Raw genomic sequence first — 20635 nt, 5'->3', positions numbered from 1 at the left:
TATTTCATGCCAATACAAGTATTTATCAGGCACTGTTAAATTACATAGCAATACTAACTGAAATTTGGGAAAAAATATCATTTGCTGTGTTGTACATACATCTCCCTCTTGTGGTTGAAGTCAACAGCATAAACAATTTCTTCTTCTCCATCTTTGACAATCTTCCAAATTGTGCCTCCTATCATATGACCAGCCGGCAGTGGTGTAATAGAAAGACCATGCCCTTTCCCTACAGGGACAGTATTGTAACCTCTCAATATTTCAGATATAGCATGCATATTACAATACATTATCCCAACCACACGGCAGTTTGAAATAAACCACTAACCCCAAGTTACTACTGATGAAGGAGATCATGTTAGGGAGGCCAGAAGTCATTATTCCCTTCAGCCTGAGTACTAACAATTGTGTAAGTACTTACATAACAAATATGACAAGTCAGGGACCCAGTTATAAGACAGTTCAAACTTTACATGACTTCTCATTGGTTTAGTTAGTGTGGACAGGACTTAACTTTGTCCCAATAAATGGGTTAATGCCTTAAACCAGAGGCTCTCAACCTTTCCAGACTACTGTACTCCTTTTAGGAGTCTGATTTATCTTGTGTATCCCCAAGTTTCACCTCCCTTAAAAACTATTGGTTTACAAAATCAGACATAAAAATACAGAGGTGTCACAGCACAGTTACTGAAAAATTGCTCTCTCATTTTTACCATATAATTATAAAATCAATTAATTGGACTATAAATATTGTACTTACATTTCAGTGCATAGTATATAGAGCAGTATGAACAAGTCATTTTTTGACATTTTAGTTTGTATTGACTTCACTAGTGCTTTTTATGTAGCCTGTTGTAAAACTCGGCAAATATCTAGATGAGTTGATGTACCCCCTGGAAGACCTCTGCGTACTGCCAGGGATATGCATACCCCTGGTTGAGAACCACTGCCTTAGACTACTATAATTTGAGCAGAAATCTCCAGTACTCCTGTCCATTTCCTGAAGAACTTGCTTTTCTGTTTTTATTTGTGCCCCTTTTCACTTGGGGAAAATATGTAAGCAGCTGTCAGTAATGTTGCCTTCAATTAGATAACAACAAGACGTATTTTAGAGATATGGAAGATATCAGAAAAATAAAGATGAGAACTAAGACATAGGACAGGAGAGTCAAATTCAATCTGGCATAACCCTTACCAACTTCAATGGGAGTTGGGCCTTTTTCTGAAATGTAATCACTGGGGCAGATCCTCAGCTATGGGTGGTGCTTTGACAGCTTACACCAATGAGGATCTGCTACTCTGTGGTGCTACTGATCCACTTTTAGTGAGGCAGAGGACCTACGCCAAGTACTCTCCTCAAAAAAGCAAACTCAAGTTCAAAATGAAAATGCACAGTAACTCCATTAAAAGACAAGTCAGCTACTGCATCTTTTGCTGCGTTTTTACCTTTCAAGTTCACAATCTGCGAGAACTTGAGCTGCTGTATTTTATCAAAAGCTGCATCTACATCATCCAATGTAAAGAGCGTGAAATCTTCTGTATTGTGGCGAGACTAGCACAAAAAGGAAACAAAGGAAAACATTTAAAATCATGAGAATCATCTTCTATGAAACAGTTTAATAAATTAAATACATGTGAAAATATGAAATAAAAATATACCTGATAGAGATCATACATAAACATTTGTCCCATTTTATATACAGGAATGGTTGCATAAATAGCACAATTTAAACCCATTTTTCCAACTGCATACGGGAGAGCACCGAGATGTAGAGGATCAGGGTGAGAAAGAAGCACTGCATCAACTTGGTGTACATATCTAGGAGAGAAAAGGAAATATACGTGAAAAAAATTTCGGGGGGTGGGGGGAGAAACGACTTTGTGGTAACATCAAGTGCAAAACTGAAATGCCAAGCAGAAAAGAAATCACTTAGTTTTTCCCCAACAGAATGGGGACTTTGAACTAAGGAAAAGTTTTAATAACCATTATAAAAAATAAAAATTAAGGATATAATTTTAAGAAGCTCTTAAGTGACTTAGGAGCCTAACTGCCCAAGTCATTTTTCAAAATGGAACTTAGGATCCCAAGTCACTTAGAGTAAGCTTTTCAAAACTGCCTAATTTTCTAATTTGGCAAACTCCAGACTCACAGGAATTGCATTACTACAATTTGAGACAGGTGATAACTAGTAAAATAAGGGATTAAAATATTTCCAAATTGAAATAGCTTGAAACCAGTCTCCAAACAGATTTAGTATGCCATTTCCCTTAGCTTTTCACAAAACTAGTTTTCCAAAGCTCTTTGAAAACTATACACATTTAATTATTCATGACTGTTTGGTTGGTTCTGGAACATGAATACTTCTAGCTGTACCATGCCAACCTGACATTTTAATGTAATATTTTCTTTCTCCTCCAGAATGATTACGCTTGTTTAGTGCTTATCCGTATTACAATTATAAATAATAAAAGTTTAAATGACTTAATATCTTTGCTACTTAATTGAATGGCTAACATTATCAAAAGATTTTAAGAAACATTACATTTCTTAATTGTGAAATTAAATTAGTCTAGGACTCAGGGCCCAATTCTACAGCCTTACTCACTTGAATAGTCCCATTTAAAAAAACAGGAGTAGAGGTTACAGAATCAAGTCCCAAATCTGTAAAAGCCAAATTAAAAAAAATATCTTTTTAAAGAAAGAGGAAGAGGTCAAATGTAAATATTTCAAACAACAGTAAGTGGCTGGATTGTTTTTTAAAAAGTAAGAAAATTGATTCTTTGACCCACTGGCTAAACATTTTATAAAAATAGAGACACTCAGAACAACAGACAAGTGAAAAAAAATGTATTAGCTGAAATGCTAACAGCATGTATATTGCACATATCTGAGTAGCACATGTAGCAAGAAAACCCTTTTCCCGAAGAATGACTGTCTGGTTCAAGAAACTTTTCAAAACATTAAAGACCATATTGCAATTATCGTATCACAATGTGCAGCTGAACAAGATTTTAATGTGTGATGATGTTATGAACTGTGATTAAAATTGGCATTGTGAGGATTTTATGTTCTCTCAGGAATGTCCATATTTAGACCCCACTCTTGTAATCACAGGGAGTACAGGATGACCCCTCTCTACACATGCACAGAGCCATCACTGAATTAAATGGGGCTCAGTGTAAGAGCCCACCTGTATGCATTTGCTGCAGAACTGAGGTCTAACTTGCTCAGTTTAAAACAAACTTTTTTTTCCTGACAGCCGAAACACCAGATAGCAGGCGAGAGTCAAAATTTTTCTTTTTTGCTTATGCATGATCAGCAGTAAGATTCTATTATTTGTATTTAGTTAATTCTGTTGATAATTAAGGCTACGTTTTAGTCACAGGTATTTTTAGTAAAAGTCATGGACAGGTCACAGGCAGTAAACAAAAATTCACTGCCTGTGACCTGTCCATGACTTTTACTAAAAATACCTGTGACTAAAACTTGGGAGGGAGGCCTCGGGCAGTCCAGCGGTGCCACAGGTGCTGGGGGAGGTGGCTCAGGACCCTTGCTGGTGCTGGGAAGGATTGGCAGGGATGGCAGGGGCTCCCTACCTGGCCCCAAGTCCCTACAGCTCCTAGGTGACAGAGGGGCACAAGCGCTGGCTGCCACAGCTCACATTGGCCAGGAACTGCATCCAATGGAAGCTGGGGGGGAGCCTGCAGTCACAGACAGCGCAGAGCCCTGCTTCGCTGCCTGGGAGCTGCAGGCCATGCCAGTGGGAGCCTCCCACCCTAAGGTAAGTGCCCCCCGCACCCCACAACGCTCTGCCCCTAGTCCTGAGCGTCCTTCCATACACCCAAACTGCTGCTGCTGGCCCAGGGGCTGCCCACCTTGGGCAGCCCCTGAGCCAGCACCAGCCACTGCAGAAGTCACGGAGTCCGTGACCTCTGGGACAGACTCGTAACCTTATTGATAATACATAGGCCAGAATCGACCCAAACTCAGTATCTCATAGCTGTACATATTGAATCTGCAGGGCTATTAGATGTAAAAAGCGTATTTTTGTAACTAATGCAAGCTGATGTAATATATACCGAATATATACACAGAGCAGACCTATTTATTAAAAAGGTTTTAGAAGAGTGATTTTCCCTATCATATAGGCAATTTTAAACAGAAAACAAAAATTTTGGATTTTTAGTCTACATCATGAGCATAAAATATCATGTTTTACAACATGCAGTAATGTGATTTCGGGACTTTTATTAAAAAACAAAGGATAAGCAATTACTTACTTCCTTAGAGAATCAATGATATCCATTGAAAAATTCTCATCCCAGCCACAGTCCAATAAAAAACGAAACTCGTCTACCTGCAGCAGGTAGCAGAGAGCAGATTCCTCCTGCACCCCTGAGAGCGTAGTCAACTTGATAATGGAGGTCATTTTTCTGTCCAAATGTCTGCTTACCAAAACAACTATTTTAAAAAGAAAAAAAAATGTAAACACCTAATACAAAAGAAGTTTAGATATTTAGACCAACTGTTATTTTATCATTTGTGCAAACATATGCATCAGTAATAATTGTGTATTATTATTACTACTAGATAATAATACCTCTAGTTATCAATTACCAGGAATTCTACTGACACTATTATTTGAGCCGCTATATTATAATACAAACACAGAAAACAATTTCTTATTATTCTTAAATTGGGATGGTTTTCAGATACTTCCCTAAAACCGAACAATTTTTTATTAATGTCAACAATCAAAACTGTTGCAAGTCAATGTATGGCAACTTCCTACTTAAAAGGGATTATTCATTAAAAGAGAGCTAGATGGAGATAAACAGACATACACACAAGCTTCCACTGAAGAGGAAGAGAAAGGCAGATTGACAAAGAAACAGAAAAAGCCTGAGAAACTAGATCACAGATGCGTAGGGCTGGAAGGGACCTGAATAAGTCATCTAGTCCAGTCCCCGGCATTCAAGGCAGAACTAAGTAATAACTAGACCATTCCTGACGGATAATTGTCTAATCCAGTGGTTCTCAAACTTCATTGCACCTCGACTCCCTTCTGAAAAAAAAAATTACTATACAACCCTGGGCAGGGACGGGGGGACTGAAGCCCACGCCCAAGCCCCGACACCCCGTACAGGGAGGCTGTAAGCTAAGCCTTGCTGCACAGGGCTGAAGCCAAAGCCTGAGCCCCGCTGCTCAGGACTGAAGCCCTCAAGCTTCGGCTTCAGCCTCAGACCCCAGCAAGTCTAACACCAGCCCTGGTGACCCCATTAAAACAGGGTCACAACCCAGTTTGAGAACCGCTGGACCTGTTTTTTAAAACTTCTAAAATGAAGACTCCACAACCTCCCTATCCAATTTGTTTCAGTGCTTAACTACCCTGACAGGAAGTTTTTCCTAGTGTCCAACCTAAACCACCCCTGCTGCAATTTAAGCCCATTGCTTCTTGTCCTATCCTCAAAGATTAATGAGAACAACTTTTCTCCCTCCTCCTTGTAACAAACTTCTATGTCCCCTTTCCCCCACATCTTCTCCAGACTAAACAAACCCAATTTTTTAGTCTTTCCTCATAGGTCATGTTTTCTAGACCTTTAATCATTTTTGTTGATCTCTTCTGGACTTTCTCCAGTTTGTCCACATCTTTCCTGAAATGTGGTGCCCAGAACTGGACACAATACTCCAGTTGAGCGCATATCAGCATTGAGTGGAAGAATTACTTTTTGTGTCTTTCTTACAACACTCCTGCTAATACATCCCAGAATGACATCCACTTTTTTTGCAGTGTTAAACGGTTAACTTATATTTAGCTTGTGATCCACTATAATCTCCAAAAAGAAAAGGAGTACTTGTGGCACCTTAGAGACTAACAAATTTATTTGAGCATAAGCTTTCATGAGCTACTGCTCACTTCATCGGATGCATTCAGTGGAAAATACAGTTTCCAGATCCCTTTAAGCAGTACATCTTCACATTTAGGCAGTCGTTTCACATTTTGTACGTGTGCAATCGATTGATCCTTCCTAAGTGGACTGTTTTGCATTTTTCCTCACCAAATTTCATCCTATTTACTTCATACCATTTCTCCAGATCATTGTGAATTTTATAGTAGAACCTCAGATTTATGAACATCTTGGGAGTGGAGGTTGTTCATAACTCTGCACAAAACATGGTTGTTCTTGCAAAAGTTTACAATGAACATTGACTTAATACAGCTTTGAAAATTTATTATGCAGAAAAAAATGTTTTTAACCATCTTAATGTAAATGAATCAAGCACAGAAAGAGTAGCTTATCCAATCTTTTAAAAAAAGCTTTCCCTTTATATTTTTAGTAGTTTATATTTACCACAGTACTGTACTTGCTTTTTTTTTGGGAGGGGGGTCTCTGCTGCTGCCTGACTGCATACTTCCAGTTCCAAATGAGGTGTGTGGTTGACCAGTTAGTTTGTAACTCTGGCGTTCATAAGTCTGAGGTTCTACTGCAATCCTATCCTCCAAAGCACTTGCAACCTCTCCCCAGCTTGGTATCAACCACAAATTTTGTAAGTGCACTCCCTATGCCATTATATAAATCATTTATGAAGATATTGAATAGAACTGGACCTAGGACCAATCCCTACAGGACCCCACTAGATAAGCCCTTCCAGCTTCATTGAGAACCATTGATAACTACTCTCTGGGAATAGTTTTCCAACCAGTTCTGCAGCCATAGCAGCTCCAGCTAGGTTATATTTCCCTAGTTTGTTTATGAGGTCTTGCAAGACAGTATCAAAAACCTTACTAATGTCAAAATATACCACCCTCATTCTTGAGGGAATTCTGCACAAAAAAATTAAAAATGTTGCATATTTCATCAATAAACGTACAGGCTCTAACATGGCAGTAGGGAGCACTTGCCACTGGCTGCATGGAGGTGGGAGATCACCCTGCGGCAACCCCCCCAGAAACAGATTCAGCAGTAATGCTCCTCCAGACACTCACACAGTGCAAGGGCTGGGCCTGTTCCACAAACAGCCCAGGGCCGGGCCCCTCCATACCAGACAAACCAAGATCGAGAGACGATGCCCCTCTCGCTTGCTTACATATGCACTGGTCCCTGATCCAGGTGTGGGGCAGGCAGGCTCAGCCCCACAGGACCCAAGTGTGGAGAGGATCCAGAAGCAGGGTGAGAGAGTTCTATGTGGGACAAGCTGGATGCAGGGGCTCAGTGGGGCAGTCCCTAGCCTCTGTTTGCCAGAAGCTGGGAATGGGCAACAGGGGATGCATCACTTGATGATTACCTGTTCTGTTCATTCCCTCTGAAGCACCCGGCCTTGCCCAATATCGGAAGATAGGATTCTGGGCTAGATGAACCTTTGGTCTGATCCAGTATGGCCATTCTTATGGTCCAAGTGTGGGAACGCAACTGGATGCACAGGGGCTCGTTCGGGGGTTCCCAGTGTGGGGGAATGGGACTTTGCAGAGGGGTCCAGGTGAAGGTGGTTGGGGCTCAGCAGGGAGGTGTGGGGGAGATGGGAATGAGAAGGGGTGAGGGAGGTTCAGCGAGGGGTTTCAGGTGCTAGGGGCTGGAGTCCGGGTGCAGCTGGTTGGGGGTCCAGGTGCAGAGCTTGTCAGGGTGGTCCAGTGAGGGGTTCACTGGGGTGGAGGTTCAAGCGTGGGTGCTCAACAGGGGCTGGTATGGCTGCAGGGGTGGCAGTCCAGATGCAGGGGAAGGGGCTCGGCCGGGTGGAGGTTCAAGCACAGGGAGGATAAGGCTCAGCAGGCCTAGGTATGGAGAGGTCAGGATGCACGGGGGTTGGGTGGACAAGGGAGCAGGTCCCCATACAGTGACCCCTCTCCCATGGCTGAAGAAATGATGGAGGCAGGAAGTGGGGATGCGGTGCTTCCTGCAGCCATGGGAGGTTTCTGGGAGTGGGTCTGACCCAACCCCGGCCGCTACTTGCCAGGGAAGAGGAAGTTCTGTCCTCCCAGTCAAGACTAGCAGCTGAGCCTGGCACAGGGTAGTAGCCACCAGCTGGGGCATCCCCCCACATAGTGATTTACCTGTCTGCTGGCTGCTCCGGGCACCTGAAACGATATGCCTGTGCTGGTGGGGAGGGGCACATAACCACTCTTGCGACTTCCCTCCAGAAGTAAACATCTACCATTTTCCCCCCATCCACAAGGCGTCTACTACAGCTGTTGATTAATTGCAGTTAACTCAAAAAAACCCAATCATGATTAATCAGTTTTAATCACATTGTTAAACAAAAGAATACTAATTGAAATTTACAAAAAAAAGGATGTTTTTCTACATTTTCAAATATATTGATTCAATTACAACACAGAATACAAAGTGTACACTGCTCATTTTATAGAATTATTATTACAAATATTTGCACTGTAAAAATGATAAAACACAGTATTTTTCAGTTCACCTCATAAAAGTACCATAGTACAAACTCTTTATCGTGAAACTACAACTTACAGATGTAAATTGTTTTTGGTTGCTTAACTGCACTCAAAAACAAAACATTGCAAAACTTTAGAGACTACAAGTCCACTCCCTGCTACTTTTTGTTCACCCAATCGGTAAGACAAACAAGTTAGTTTACATTTACAGAAGATAAAGCTGCCCATTTCTTATTTACGTCACCAGAAAGCAAGAACAGACGTTCACATGGGACTTCTTTTCTAGGCAGCACTGCGAGGTATTTATATGCCGGACATAGTAAACATTTGTATGCCCCTTCATACTTTGGCCACCATTTCAGAGGACATGCTTCCATGATGATGATGCTTGTTAACAAAACGCAAGGAAGGTACCAATTTCAGAGGGATAAGGTGTGGAGCATGCTTTCAGAAGTCTTAAAAGAGCAACATTCCGATGCGGAAACTAAAGAACTCAAACCACCAAAAAAGAAAATCAACCTTGTGCTGGTGGCATTTGACTCAGCTAATGAAAATGAACATACGTCGGTCCGCACTGCTTTGGATGGTTATCAAGCAGAACCCGTCATCAGCATGGACGCATGTTCCCTGGAATGGCGGTTGAAGCATGAAGGGACATATGAATCTTTAGTGAATCTGGCATGCAAATATCTTGCAAGGCTGGCTACCACAGTGCCATGAGAACACCTGTTCTCACTTTCAGGTGACACTGTAAACAAGAAGCGGGCAGCATTCCTTCCCTCAAATGTAAACAAACTTGTTTGTTTGAGTGATTGGCTGAACAAGAAATAGGACTGAGTGCACTTCTTGGCTCTAAAGTTTCACATTGTTTTATTTTTGAATGCAGGTTTTTTTGTACATAATTCTATATTTGTAAGTTCAACTTTCATGATAAAGAGATTGCACTACAGTACTTGTATTAGGGGAATTGAAAAATACCATTTCTTTTGTTTTCACCGTGCAAATATTTGTAATAAAAATAAATATAAAGTAAGCACTGTACACTTTGTATACGGTTATACTTGAATATATTTGAAAATGTAGAAAACATCCAAAAATATTTAAATAAACGGTATTCTATTATTGTTTAATTGCACCATTAATCGCAATTAATTTTTTTAAATTTTTTTTGTTCTTGTCAAATCCATGTTGACTGTTACTTATCACCTTATCTTCTAGGTACTGAAGTTAAGCTGACTGGTCTATATTCTCCATTTTTATAGACTGGCACTACATTTGCTCTCTGCCAGTCCTCTGGAATCTCTCCCATCTTCCATGAGTTTTCAAAGATAATTTCTAATGGCTCAGATATTTCTTCAGTCAGCTCCTTGAGTATTTCAGGATGTATTTCATCAGGCCCTCCTGACTCAAAGATACCTAACTTGTCTAAGAAACTTTCAACGTGTTCTTTTCCTATTTTAGTCTCAGGTCCTACCTCATTTTCATTGACATTCACTATGTTAGATGTCCAAAACTAATCTTTTTGGTGAAAAATGAAAAATTTAGCACTTCTGTCATTTCCACATTTTCTGTTACTGTCTCCCCACCCCCGCCCATTGAGTAATGAGCCTATCTTGTCCTTGGTCTTCCTCTTGCTTCTAATCTATTTGAAGAATGTTTTCTTGTTACCTTTTATGTCTCTAGCTAGTTTAATCTCATTTTGTGCCTTGGCCTTTCTAATTGTTTCCCTATCTACTTGTGTTTTTAATAAATATTCATCCTTTTTACTTTGACCTAATTACCATTTTTATAGGACTCTTTTGATTTTCAGATCACTGAAGATTTTCTGGTTAGGCCAGGGTAGTCTCTTGCCATAGTTTCTATCTTTCCTATGCAAGATAGTTTGCTCTTGTGCCCTTAATAATGTCTCTTTAAAAAACTACTAACTCTCTCAAACTGTTTTTCCTCTTAGACTTGCTTCCAATGGGATCTTACCTACCAATTCCCTGAGTTTGCTAATGTCTGCCTTCTTGAAATCCATTATCTTTATTATGCTGTTTTCCCTCCTACCAATTCCTTAGAAGCATGAACTCACCATTTCATAATGGTCACTACAATCGAGCAGTATTTTAAAATATAACTTTTAAGAAATACTAATGAAAACAGTGAGTCACACTTTGGCCTCCTTTTTCTGAAGACTGGGCATGTGTAGTCTTGAGAAAAGAAAACAGAGGGAACCTGAAAATAGTCTTCAATTATGTCTTCAAGTGCTGTTACTAAGAGGATTATGCTCAACTGGTCTCCATGTCCACTTAAAGCAGGACTAGAAGTAAAGGGCTTAATCTGCAGCAAGAAAAAACATGGTTAGATATTAGAATTTTTTTTCTAACTCTATTCTCTTCCCAGGGAACTTGTACAACACCCATCTTTGGAGGAGTTTAAAAACAGGCTGGATAAATACCTGGCAGGGGTGGTCTAGGTTAACTTACCATGGGGCTGAACTAGAGGACTTCACAGATCCCTTACAGCCACATGTCTATGATTCTGTCATTTCCAGAAGGCTAGAGGTCTCCCCTAAGGAGATGCAATGCTAGCAGGACACACTCACACACAGATCTGGTTCACTCACTGCCCCCTGTCCCCAGCGGCCTCGCTCTGAGGAGCACAGTCTCTCACTCCCGCCTCTCTCTGGAGGTGCCCCCCTCGCTCGGGGGTCTCCTGTCCCCAGCTCGCCCCCCTCGCTCTCCCGCGCTCGGTCCCGAGCCCAAGCCAACCCGGCGGCAAGGAAGCGCCTCCCCCGCGCTCTCGCTGATGAGGGGGGGCGCTGAGGTAAGCTCCCCAACCCAGACCAGTCCCCCGGCCTCACGCGCTGGGACGGGCAGCCTCCTTGCTCGCCAGGGGCCAGGTCGCTGTATCAGGCTCTGCCCGGGGACATGGGGGGAGGAGACACCCCAGCACCTACCTCACCACCAGCCCCACGCCGCTGCCCTCAGCCCCCTAAACTCAGTGGGGACAGCACAGGGGGAACCCCAGCCAGCCAGACCCCGTGTCTTCCACAGCCGCCGCCATTTTGAACTGAGAAGGGGAGGCGAGGCTCAGGAGCCTGGCGTAGGAGAAAGCGAAAGGGAAATAGACTGTACCATTGGCAGCCCAGGGGAGTATGGATCGGGACACTCGGGCCTTGCGGCCTCGCACCCGCATTAGTTACGGGAGTCGCGCCATAGAGACTCACAAGGGCGGCGGGGTGGAACTTCGAAATAGTTTCAACCGGCCCGGGGGCAAGCGAATCCCCCCTCTCCGCAGTTAATGGTCTGTGCCGGCAGGCTGGTGGTTTGTCCAATAGCAGCTGCTTGACTGGCCCTAGTTGTCCTTGGGCTCGACGCGGGCGGCGGCAGGCCTAGGCCCGGCAGCAGGCGGCAGGTGAGCGGGAGCTGTGGGCGAGGAGGCCCCGGGGGCTGCACGTTTGTCCACAGCTGGTCGCTGGCTGGGAACACGGCTCCATCGCGCGGGGCGGGCCGGGGCAGTGGCTGTTAGTGCGGCGTGGGGCTACTTCAGTAATACAACAGGGCCCGCGTGGAGTGGCTCTCGTCCTCCGATCGTGTGGTACGGATTCCGTAATGCCACTGGCAGCAGCCGGGGCCCCGTGTTAGGTGCTGTACAAGCTCAGTGGCGGACGCGGCCCCGCCCGGGGAGGGCTTACGAGCACCGCACAAACCGTCTGCAGAACTCAGCGTGTGGGTAGGTGTGTTTATAATCTTCAAACGCAGCCCTGCAGGGTGAGGCTTGAGCCAGGGGTGCCTGGGCTTGTGGGCAGACCAGGAGACTGCACTCCGTTCAGACGTGAGGTTTATGTCCTTCAATACATTTAATGTAGTACTTAAAAAGCGTTTGGTTTTTCTGTTGCTTTTAAGGTACCTGGTTAATATTTCTTGGTTTTTATTCTTTGGAGTTTGTATGCAGGCAAGGTCTAGTTCAGCAATTTTAAGCTCATTGTTGGGCCGCAGCTTCCTCAGCTTTCCTCCCTTGTCATTCTAAAAAACAACTAGCATCTGGAAAAGTTTGGCCAATGTGATTGGAAAGGGCATTAGAGAGTTTATGAAGTCTGATATTACCATTAATATATAACTTCCTTTTCTAGCTTGTTGCTACTGAAATACTAACCGAGTGGTAGTCATAGCATTATAGAAATGTAGGGATGGAAGGGACCTCGAGGTTATAGTCCATCCCCCTGCACTGAGGATCGTCTTTGACACGTTTGTCAAACCTGTTCTTGATAACCCCCACCACCTCCTTTAGTAATCTGTTTCAGTGCTTAACTATCCCTATAGTTTGAAGGTTTTCCTCTCTAACGTAAATCTCCCTTGCTGTAAATTAAGATGATTGCTTCTTGTTCTACCCTCCATGGATAAGGAGAATAATTGCTCACCCTCCTCTTTACAATAGTCTTTTATATACTGTATATTTGAAGAGTGTTATCATGTTCCCTCTCAGCCTTCTCAACTCTAGACTAAATGGACTAGATTCACAGAAGGACTTAGGCATCTAGCTGCCACTTTAGGCCCCTAAATCCCAGAATCAGGCCTCATCACAAAAACCCCCACTCAGCTGCCCCTAAATCTTCTAGGCACCAAAGTTGCTCAGCACCTAAACGTGTGCAGTAAAAGTTCCTTAGGTACTTAGGTTTCTGCCTCTGTGCATGCATATTGTAGACCCATGGCAGGCACCTGGACACGTAAGGCTCCAGAGTGATGCACAAACCAGGAAAAATTAGGCAGAGGAACACTTAACTTCCTTGTGGAGTTTTATTTGGTAAGTGTGTTCAGACCTGCCAGATTGGGCCTAATAGACCAGTTCACACAATGGCCAGAGGCGGGGAGGAACTCTCATAATTTTTAGCCTGGTGGTTAGGTTACTCATCAGTAAGGTGGGAGACCACTGGTTCAACTCCCCCCTCTGCCTGAAGGGGAGAAGGAACATGAAGAGGGATCTGGCACATCTCTGGTGAGCTTCCTACCTGCTGGAGTATGGGATATTCTGTTGTGGGGCTCCTTCAGTCTCCCTGATGGAAGCTGTTCCACTGTGTATGAATAAATAAATAAGTCATTGAAGCAAGGGGACAGGATCATGGATCTTCTACCTCTGTGGTGAGTGCTCTAACTACCAGACTACAGAGTCATACTCACACATGCACTTTCTATCTCTTCTCCCCCAGCCCTCTTTCTGACCTCCCCCCAGTGTTGAAACTGTCGCACTGTGGATAAATAATGAAAGAATCATTTGACCAGAGAGAGCAAGCATGAGAATGACTTTGTGGCCTTTTGGTTAGAGTATTCACCTGGGAGGAGGGAGACCCAGAATCCAGTTCCCCTGCTCCAATGACTGTTTAAAATATTTACCCACAGTGGAACAGCTTCAACAGGAAAGATTGAGAGAGCCTCGGATTAGAATATCTCAGAGCCCAGTGGCTAGGGCACTCAATTAAGAGATGTCAGATCCCTGTTCAGTTCACATATTTTCCTCAAGTGGAGTGGGGACTTCAACTTGGGGTCTTCACATCCCAGGCAAATACCTGACCACTGGGCTAAGAGGGAGCTTCTCCTCTCATAGCCCTCTGTCTTCTCCCTTCATTCCGTCCCTTGCACCACTGCCCCCTTCCCCCCCACCATCTTCTTGCAAAAGTGGTAGAGACACCTATCTCCAAGACAGCGTTTGCAACTGAGAGTCCCAATCAGAGGGAGATGCCTCCCTGCAGTCCAGACATAGGTGCCTAGCTCTGACAGAGGGGTATGCCTTAGCACACACCCCTGGTTCAGTGCTTCCCCTTGATTATCTTAGGAAAAGAATGTCCTGGCATGCTGCCTTTTGTGAATCCCATTCTTAGGCATCTATCTGTGCTCTTTCATTGTATAGGGAGCCTAGGTGCCAAACCCCAGTTTTGTGAATACTGTTGATTTTCTAGGTACCTAAATTTCTTTGTTAATCTAGCCTAGCATGCCCAGTTCTTTCAATTTTTTCTCATAGCTCATGTTTCCCAAGCCTCTTACCATTTTTTGTTGCTGTCCTCTGGATTCTCTCCAATTTGTTCACATCCTTCAACTGTGATGCTCAAAATTGAACACAGTATTTCTAGCTGAGGCCTCACCAGAGCCAGGTAGAGCAGAACAATTACCTCCCATGTCTTTCACCCCTGTTAATATATACCAGAGTGACAGTTGCCTTTTTCACAACAGCATCATATTGTTGACTCATATTCAATTTGTGATCTACTAAAACCCCCAGATCCTCTTCTGCAGTACTGCTGCCTTGCCATTTATTCCTCATTTTGTATTTGTGCATGATTTTTCTTTCTGAAGTGTAGGTTGGCGGTTGTCTTTATTTAATTTCATCTTACTGATTTCAGACCAAGTCTCCGAAGTATCAAGGTCATCTGAATTCTAATCCTGTCCTTCAAAGTGCTTGGTGTCATATGCAAATTTTATAAGAATACTCTCCGCTCAATCATTCAAGTCATTAATGAAAATATTGAATAATACCAAACCAGTGACCGATCCCTTCAGGTCCCCATCTGATAAGTCTTCCCAGTTTGACAGTGGACCACTGATAACTACTCTTTGAGGTTTCAGAGTAGCAGCCGTGTTAGTCTATATCCGCAAAAAGAAAAGGAGTACTTGTGGCACCTTAGAGACTAACCAATTTATTTGAGCATAAGCTTTCGTGAGCTACAGCTCATTTCATCAGATACATGCAGCATCTGATGAAGTGAGCTGTAGCTCACAAAAGCGTATGCTCAAATAAATTTGTTAGTCTCTAAGGTGCCACAAGTACTCCTTTTTCTTTTTACTTTTTGAGGATGGCCTCGCAACCAGTTGTGCACCACTGTACAGTAATTGCATCTAGATTTTATAGATGAATACTATGAAAATTCCTGCTTTATAAATGTTTGTTGAGAACAAGTATTATATTTTACAGCAAGGCAGACACCTCATAAATGGTGCATTATTAGGATGATTTCTAGTGAGGGAATTTTGCCATAATTTTAAATGCAAATACTCAACCTATGATCACCTTAAAATAGTTTATTAATTGGGTTGCATTCCTGTTCCCACAGGGCAAAATTCTACTGTCAGTACTACAAATTCAATCTAGATTCCAGTATCTGGCTGTTCCTAGGAATTCCATGTGGACCTGAGAGCAGCATTTTCCTCTAGTTAAAATATGTGTTAACCTTCAGATGTTCATGATTGCATAGAGAAAATTCCATTATAGGAGGTTGTATGTACTAGATATATGCAGTGGTTTCTATGTTCAGATTTTTGTCTCCTCTTCCCCCCACCCCATGGTTGCTGTTTTTTTTCGTTCTAGCAATCATGGTGAATTTTGTCCAAGCTGTGCGTGAATACTGGGTCCATATTTTGTGTCCCATGGGATTTGTTATTGGATGCTATCTGGACAGAAGGAATGATGAAAAACTATCAGCTTTCAGAAACAAGAGCATGTTATTTAAAAGGTTAGTTTATGACACAACTTTTTAAACAAAATAATCTGTCTGAAAGGCCTAATCCTGCTCCCATTGAAGTGATGTGAGTTTTGATATTGACTTCAAAGGATGCAGGATTTTGTCCTGTAGGTCCTGTCCTGCAAAATGTTGAGCACTTCAAGTGAGGTGATCAGTGTTCTCAACTCCCATTTAGATTAGATGGAGTTAAGAAATCTTGCAATCCTTCCCCAAATGAATGTCATAAGAATGGCTATACTGGGTCAGACCAATGGTCCGTCTAGCCCAGTATCCTGTCTTCCGACAGTGGCTGCTGCCATATGGTTCAGAGGGAATGAACAGAACAGGGCAATGATCAAGTGATCCATCCCCTGTTTTCCAGTCCCAGCTTCTGGCAGTCAGTTGTTTAGGGACACCCAAAGCATGGGGTTGAATCCCTGACCATCTTGGCAAATAGCTATTGATGGACCTACCCTTCCATGAACTTATCTAATTCTTTTCTGAACTCAGTTATACTTGTGGCCTTCACAACGTCTTCTGTCAAAGAGTTCCACAGGGTGACTGTTCGCTGTGTGAAGAAATACTTCCTTATGCTTGTTTTAAACCTGCTGCCTATTAATTTCATTGGGTGACCCATGGTTCTTGTGTTATGTCAAGGCATAAATAACACTTCTTTATTCACTTTCTCCACGCCATTAATCATTTTATGTAGATCTCTATCGTCTCTCCCTTTAGTTGTCTCTTTTGTATGCTTAACAATCAGTTTTTTTCATCTCCTTGTATGAAAGCTGTTCCATACCCTTAATGACTTTTGTTGCCGTTTTCTATACCTTCTCCAATTCTAATGTATCTTTTTTGAGATGGGGTGACCAGAACTACACTTAGTATTTGCGGTGTGAGCATACCATGGATTTGTATAGTGGTTTTATGATATTTTCTGTCTTATTATCTATCCCTTTTCTAATGGTTCCTAACATTCTGTAAGCTTTTTTTGACCGCTGCTGCACATTGAGCCGATGTTTTCAGAGTACTATCCACAATGATTCCAAGATCTCCTTTAGTGGTAACAACTAATTTAGACTCCATCATTTTGTATGTATAGTTGGGCTTACATTTTCCAAAGTGCATTACTTTGCAGTAGAGCTGTCAAGCGATTAAAAAAATTAATCGTGCGATTTATCGCACTGTTAAACAATAATAGAATACCATTTAAATAGTTTTGGATGTTTTCTACATTTTCAAATATGTTTATTTCAATTACAACACAGAATACAAAGTATACAGTGCTCATTTTATATTTATTTATTTTTGATTACAAGTATTTGCGCTGTAAAAAAGAAGAAATAGTATTTTTCAGTTCACTTAATACAAGTACTGTGTGCAATCTCTTTATCATGAAAGTTGAATTTACAAATGCAGAATTATGTAAAAAAAAAAAACCAAAAAAACCCCCTGCATTCAAAAATAAAACAATGTAAAATTTTTGAGCCTGCAAGTGCACTCAGTCCTACTTCTTGTTCAGCCAATTGCTCAGGCAAACAAAATTGCTTACATTTCCAGGAGATAATGCTGCCCACTTCTTGTTTACAATGTCACCTGAAAGTGAGAACAGGTGTTCGCATGGCACTTTTGTAGCAGGCATTGCAAGGTATTTATGTGCCAGATGCACTAAAGATTCATATGTCCCTTCGCGCTTCAACCACCATTCCCTCTCAGATTTTGGAAGGGTCGAGTGCTGTACCTATCTTTAGAAATGTCACATTGGTACCTTCTTTGCGTTTTGTCAGATCTGCTGTGAAAGTGTTCTTAAAATGAACAACATGTGCTGGGCACAGGTGCCAATTTTCACACAGTAAATAAGCACCCTGAATTTCACAATAAGCCAAAAATCAAGCTAATCCCATTTCAAAACAAGGCCAAAACAAGCCAATCCCTAAGAACCCCAACACTCTGTGACTAGATCCCCATGGCGTGCAGTCTGGGACTCTGGTTGGCCCGCTGTACACCCCTGACTCTTTTCCTCTCCTTGCTCCGCCCTGCCCCTGCTTGCCAGGAGCCAATCAAAAAAAAAAAAAAAAAAGAAGCAACAAGCTGCAACAGGCTACAGGCCCAAAAAGCAACTCACAAGCCAATTAAGCCAAAAACAAGCCCAGTATCTGCGGTTTTTTCACGGGTTTGGCATGTTTGGTGCTGGGTCATCATCTAAGACTCCTATAACATCAAATATATGGCACAATGTGGGTAAAACAGCAGGGGACATACCATTCTCCCCCAAGGTCAGTCACAAATTTAATTAACGTATTTTTTTTTACGAGCATCATCAGCATGGAAGCATGTCCTTTGGAATGGTGGCCGAAGCATGAAGGGGCATACAAATCTTTGGCATATCTGGCATGTAAATATCTTGCATACTGGCTACAAAAGTGCCATGCAAATGCCTGTTCTCACTTTCTGGTGACATTACAAATAAGAAGAGTGCAGCATTATCTCCCGTAAATGTAAACAAAATTGTCTGTCTTAATGATTGGCTGAACAAGAAGTAGGACTGAGTGGACCTGTAGGCTCTGAAGTTTTATATTGCTTTGTTTCTGAGTGCAGTTACATAGCAAAAAACCTACATTTGTAAGTTGCACTTTCATGACAGAGATTGTACTAGAGTACTTTTATGAGGTGAATTGAAAAATACTATTTCTTTTATCATTTTTACGGTGCAAATATTTATAATAAAATAATATACACTTGATTTTAATTACAACACAGAATACAATAGATATGAAAATGTAGAAAAACATCCAAAATACTTAATAAATTTCAATTGGTAGTCTATTGTTTAATAGTGCGATTAAAAAGGGGAATAATTAATTTTTTAATTGTGATTAATTTTTTTGAATTAATTGTGTGAATTAACCACGATTAATCGACAGCCCTACTTTACAATTATGAATACTGAATTTCATCTGCCATTTTGTTGCCCAGTGATAGAAATCCATTTGTCACTGTTAGATAAGTCCAAAGCTGACTGCAATCTTGACTAATTTTGTATCTTCTGCAAATTTTGCCATCTCACTGTTAACCCCCTTTTCCAGATAATTTATGAATATGGTGAACAGCACAGGTCCTGGTCTATGTTCCCCGCAAGCTGTGCGGCTGTGCAGTAGGCTCTCAGGAGCTGCCGGGGAGAGGAGCTGTCACCTGGCCCTGCTGTGGAGAGGAGCCCCGCCCCCGGCCCCACCAGAGCTGCCAGGGAGAGGAGCCCTGAGTTACTGTGGCAAGAGAGGGCTAGGGGGAGTCTGCCCCAGCCCTGAGCCCCCTCCCACACCTTGAGCCCCTCCCCACTCCAGAGCTTTTACCCCTAGCCGGAGCCCTCACCCTCTTCCCCAACCCTGAGCCCCCTCCTGCACTCCTCATCCCCAGCTCCTTCCCAGAGCCCACACCCCTAGCGAGATCCCTCATCCCCGCCACACTCCAACCCTCTGCCATAGCCCTGAGCCCCCCCTCACTCCCCAGCCCCACCCCAGAGTCCGCACTCCCAGCCCGAGCCCTCACCCCCTGAACCCTCTGCCCCGTTCCTGAGCCCCCTCCCAAACTCCAAATCCCTTGGCCCCACCCCCACCACATGAATTTTGTTAGCACTAATATGAAGGTGATGTCACACATCACTACCATATTGGTGAACATAACAAAATTCGTTCCACACATGGACATAAAAAATTAGAGGAAACACTGGTCCCAGTACAGATCATACCCTTTGATTTCTATCTTTTACTCAGTTACTGATCCATGAGAGAACCTTCCCTTTATCCCATGACTGCTGACTTTGCTTAAGAGCCTTTGGTTTGGGACCTTGTCCAAGGCTTTCTTAAAGTCCAGGTACTATATATCAACTGGATCACCCTTGTCCATGTGTCTGTTGACATCCTCAAAGAATTCTAACAGATTTGTGAGACATGATTTCCTTTTACAAAAGCCATGTTGACTCTTTCCCAATAATTCTGTTCTTTAATATAGTTTCAACCAATCTGCCTGGTACTGAAGTCCCATTGACTTCATTGGGAACAGCACATACATGAGGGATTGGCTCCTAAATCCATTTGTTTTCATACTAACAGGGGCAGGGACTGCTGAAGATGCATCTTGTTCAGTTGCTTTCTATCAACTCTTCTAACCATTTTATAGGTGTCTTTGTCATGTTCCTAAGCTCTACTTCAAGTCCTCATTAGCCACACATGATATCTAAGGCCACAATTGTCCAATGAGCTCCAGTCCAATGTGAGTGGACCCTGCCATGAAGCCCATTTTAGTCAATGGAGATCTGCTGCTGCAGGGTCTTCTCTACAGCACTCATTGGGGTGGGGGGGGAGGCTAATGTGAAAGGGAGTCCAGAGTATAATAAAGAAAGTACACAGAAAAAAGTGGTCCTAACCCTTAAGAAGAGGGGAAGACCAGTTGTTCAAATGATACAGTTTCTGATTAACAGTTATAAGGAAAGTCAAGAATATTAATTATTCTTAAAAGTTAAAATAGAAATCAAGATCTGTTACAAAATACCTCATAATTAAGCTAGTGAAACACTAACTTAAATCTATGAACAGTAATGTAGATTACCGTCTGCAAAAGTCCTGTGCACTACCTAATTTTACTATCCTAATTTTTTTTCCCCTCCACACAGGGAATTGAAACCCGGTGAAGAAGTTACCTGGAAATAAAGGCTGTCCGTGAAATGGGAAATTCTTCCATGTAATTAAATTAACGTGTATAACAA

The 20635-nt window shown here is 42.5% G+C and overlaps 2 protein-coding genes across 10 annotated transcripts in view; one reads left to right on the top strand and one right to left on the bottom strand.

Moving 5' to 3' along the window:
* Positions 1 to 11704, bottom strand: part of CPSF2 (cleavage and polyadenylation specific factor 2) — a 27510-nt gene extending 15806 nt beyond the window's left edge. Inside the window, exons 1-6 of one of the 6 annotated variants that reach the window (XM_073349472.2) lie at positions 10868 to 11473; positions 8052 to 8186; positions 4282 to 4462; positions 1660 to 1819; positions 1447 to 1552; positions 100 to 229 (exon numbers count right to left, since the gene is read on the bottom strand). In XM_073349472.2, the coding sequence (XP_073205573.1) occupies positions 100 to 229; positions 1447 to 1552; positions 1660 to 1819; positions 4282 to 4462; positions 8052 to 8148 (674 nt within the window). In that variant the 5' untranslated portion in view covers positions 8149 to 8186; positions 10868 to 11473. Of the gene's footprint in view, positions 1 to 99; positions 230 to 1446; positions 1553 to 1659; positions 1820 to 4281; positions 4463 to 6371; positions 7263 to 8051; positions 8340 to 10867; positions 11474 to 11610 lie in introns of those variants that run through there. The other 5 variants (XM_073349475.2, XM_073349474.2, XM_073349473.2 and 2 more) reach the window with 5 other exon arrangements.
* On the top strand, positions 11049 to 20635 carry NDUFB1 (NADH:ubiquinone oxidoreductase subunit B1). 4 transcript variants are annotated; one of them, XM_073349480.2, is made up of 3 exons: positions 11049 to 11207; positions 15741 to 15885; positions 20543 to 20635. In XM_073349480.2, the coding sequence occupies exons 2-3, from the start codon at positions 15746 to 15748 to the stop codon at positions 20577 to 20579; spliced, it is 177 nt and encodes a 58-aa protein (XP_073205581.1). In that variant the 5' UTR covers positions 11049 to 11207; positions 15741 to 15745; the 3' UTR covers positions 20580 to 20635. The 4 variants fall into 4 exon arrangements, with proteins under 4 accessions (XP_073205581.1, XP_073205578.1, XP_073205580.1 ...); XM_073349477.2 differs by lacking the exon at positions 11049 to 11207 and adding an exon at positions 11672 to 11798; XM_073349479.1 differs by lacking the exon at positions 11049 to 11207 and adding an exon at positions 11805 to 12116.

This window comes from Lepidochelys kempii, chromosome 6 (genome assembly GCF_965140285.1).
Source record: "Lepidochelys kempii isolate rLepKem1 chromosome 6, rLepKem1.hap1, whole genome shotgun sequence".
Taxonomy (NCBI): domain Eukaryota; kingdom Metazoa; phylum Chordata; order Testudines; family Cheloniidae; genus Lepidochelys; species Lepidochelys kempii.
The sequence above is the reverse complement of the archived record's forward strand: the minus strand, read 5'-3'. Positions and strand labels throughout refer to the sequence as shown.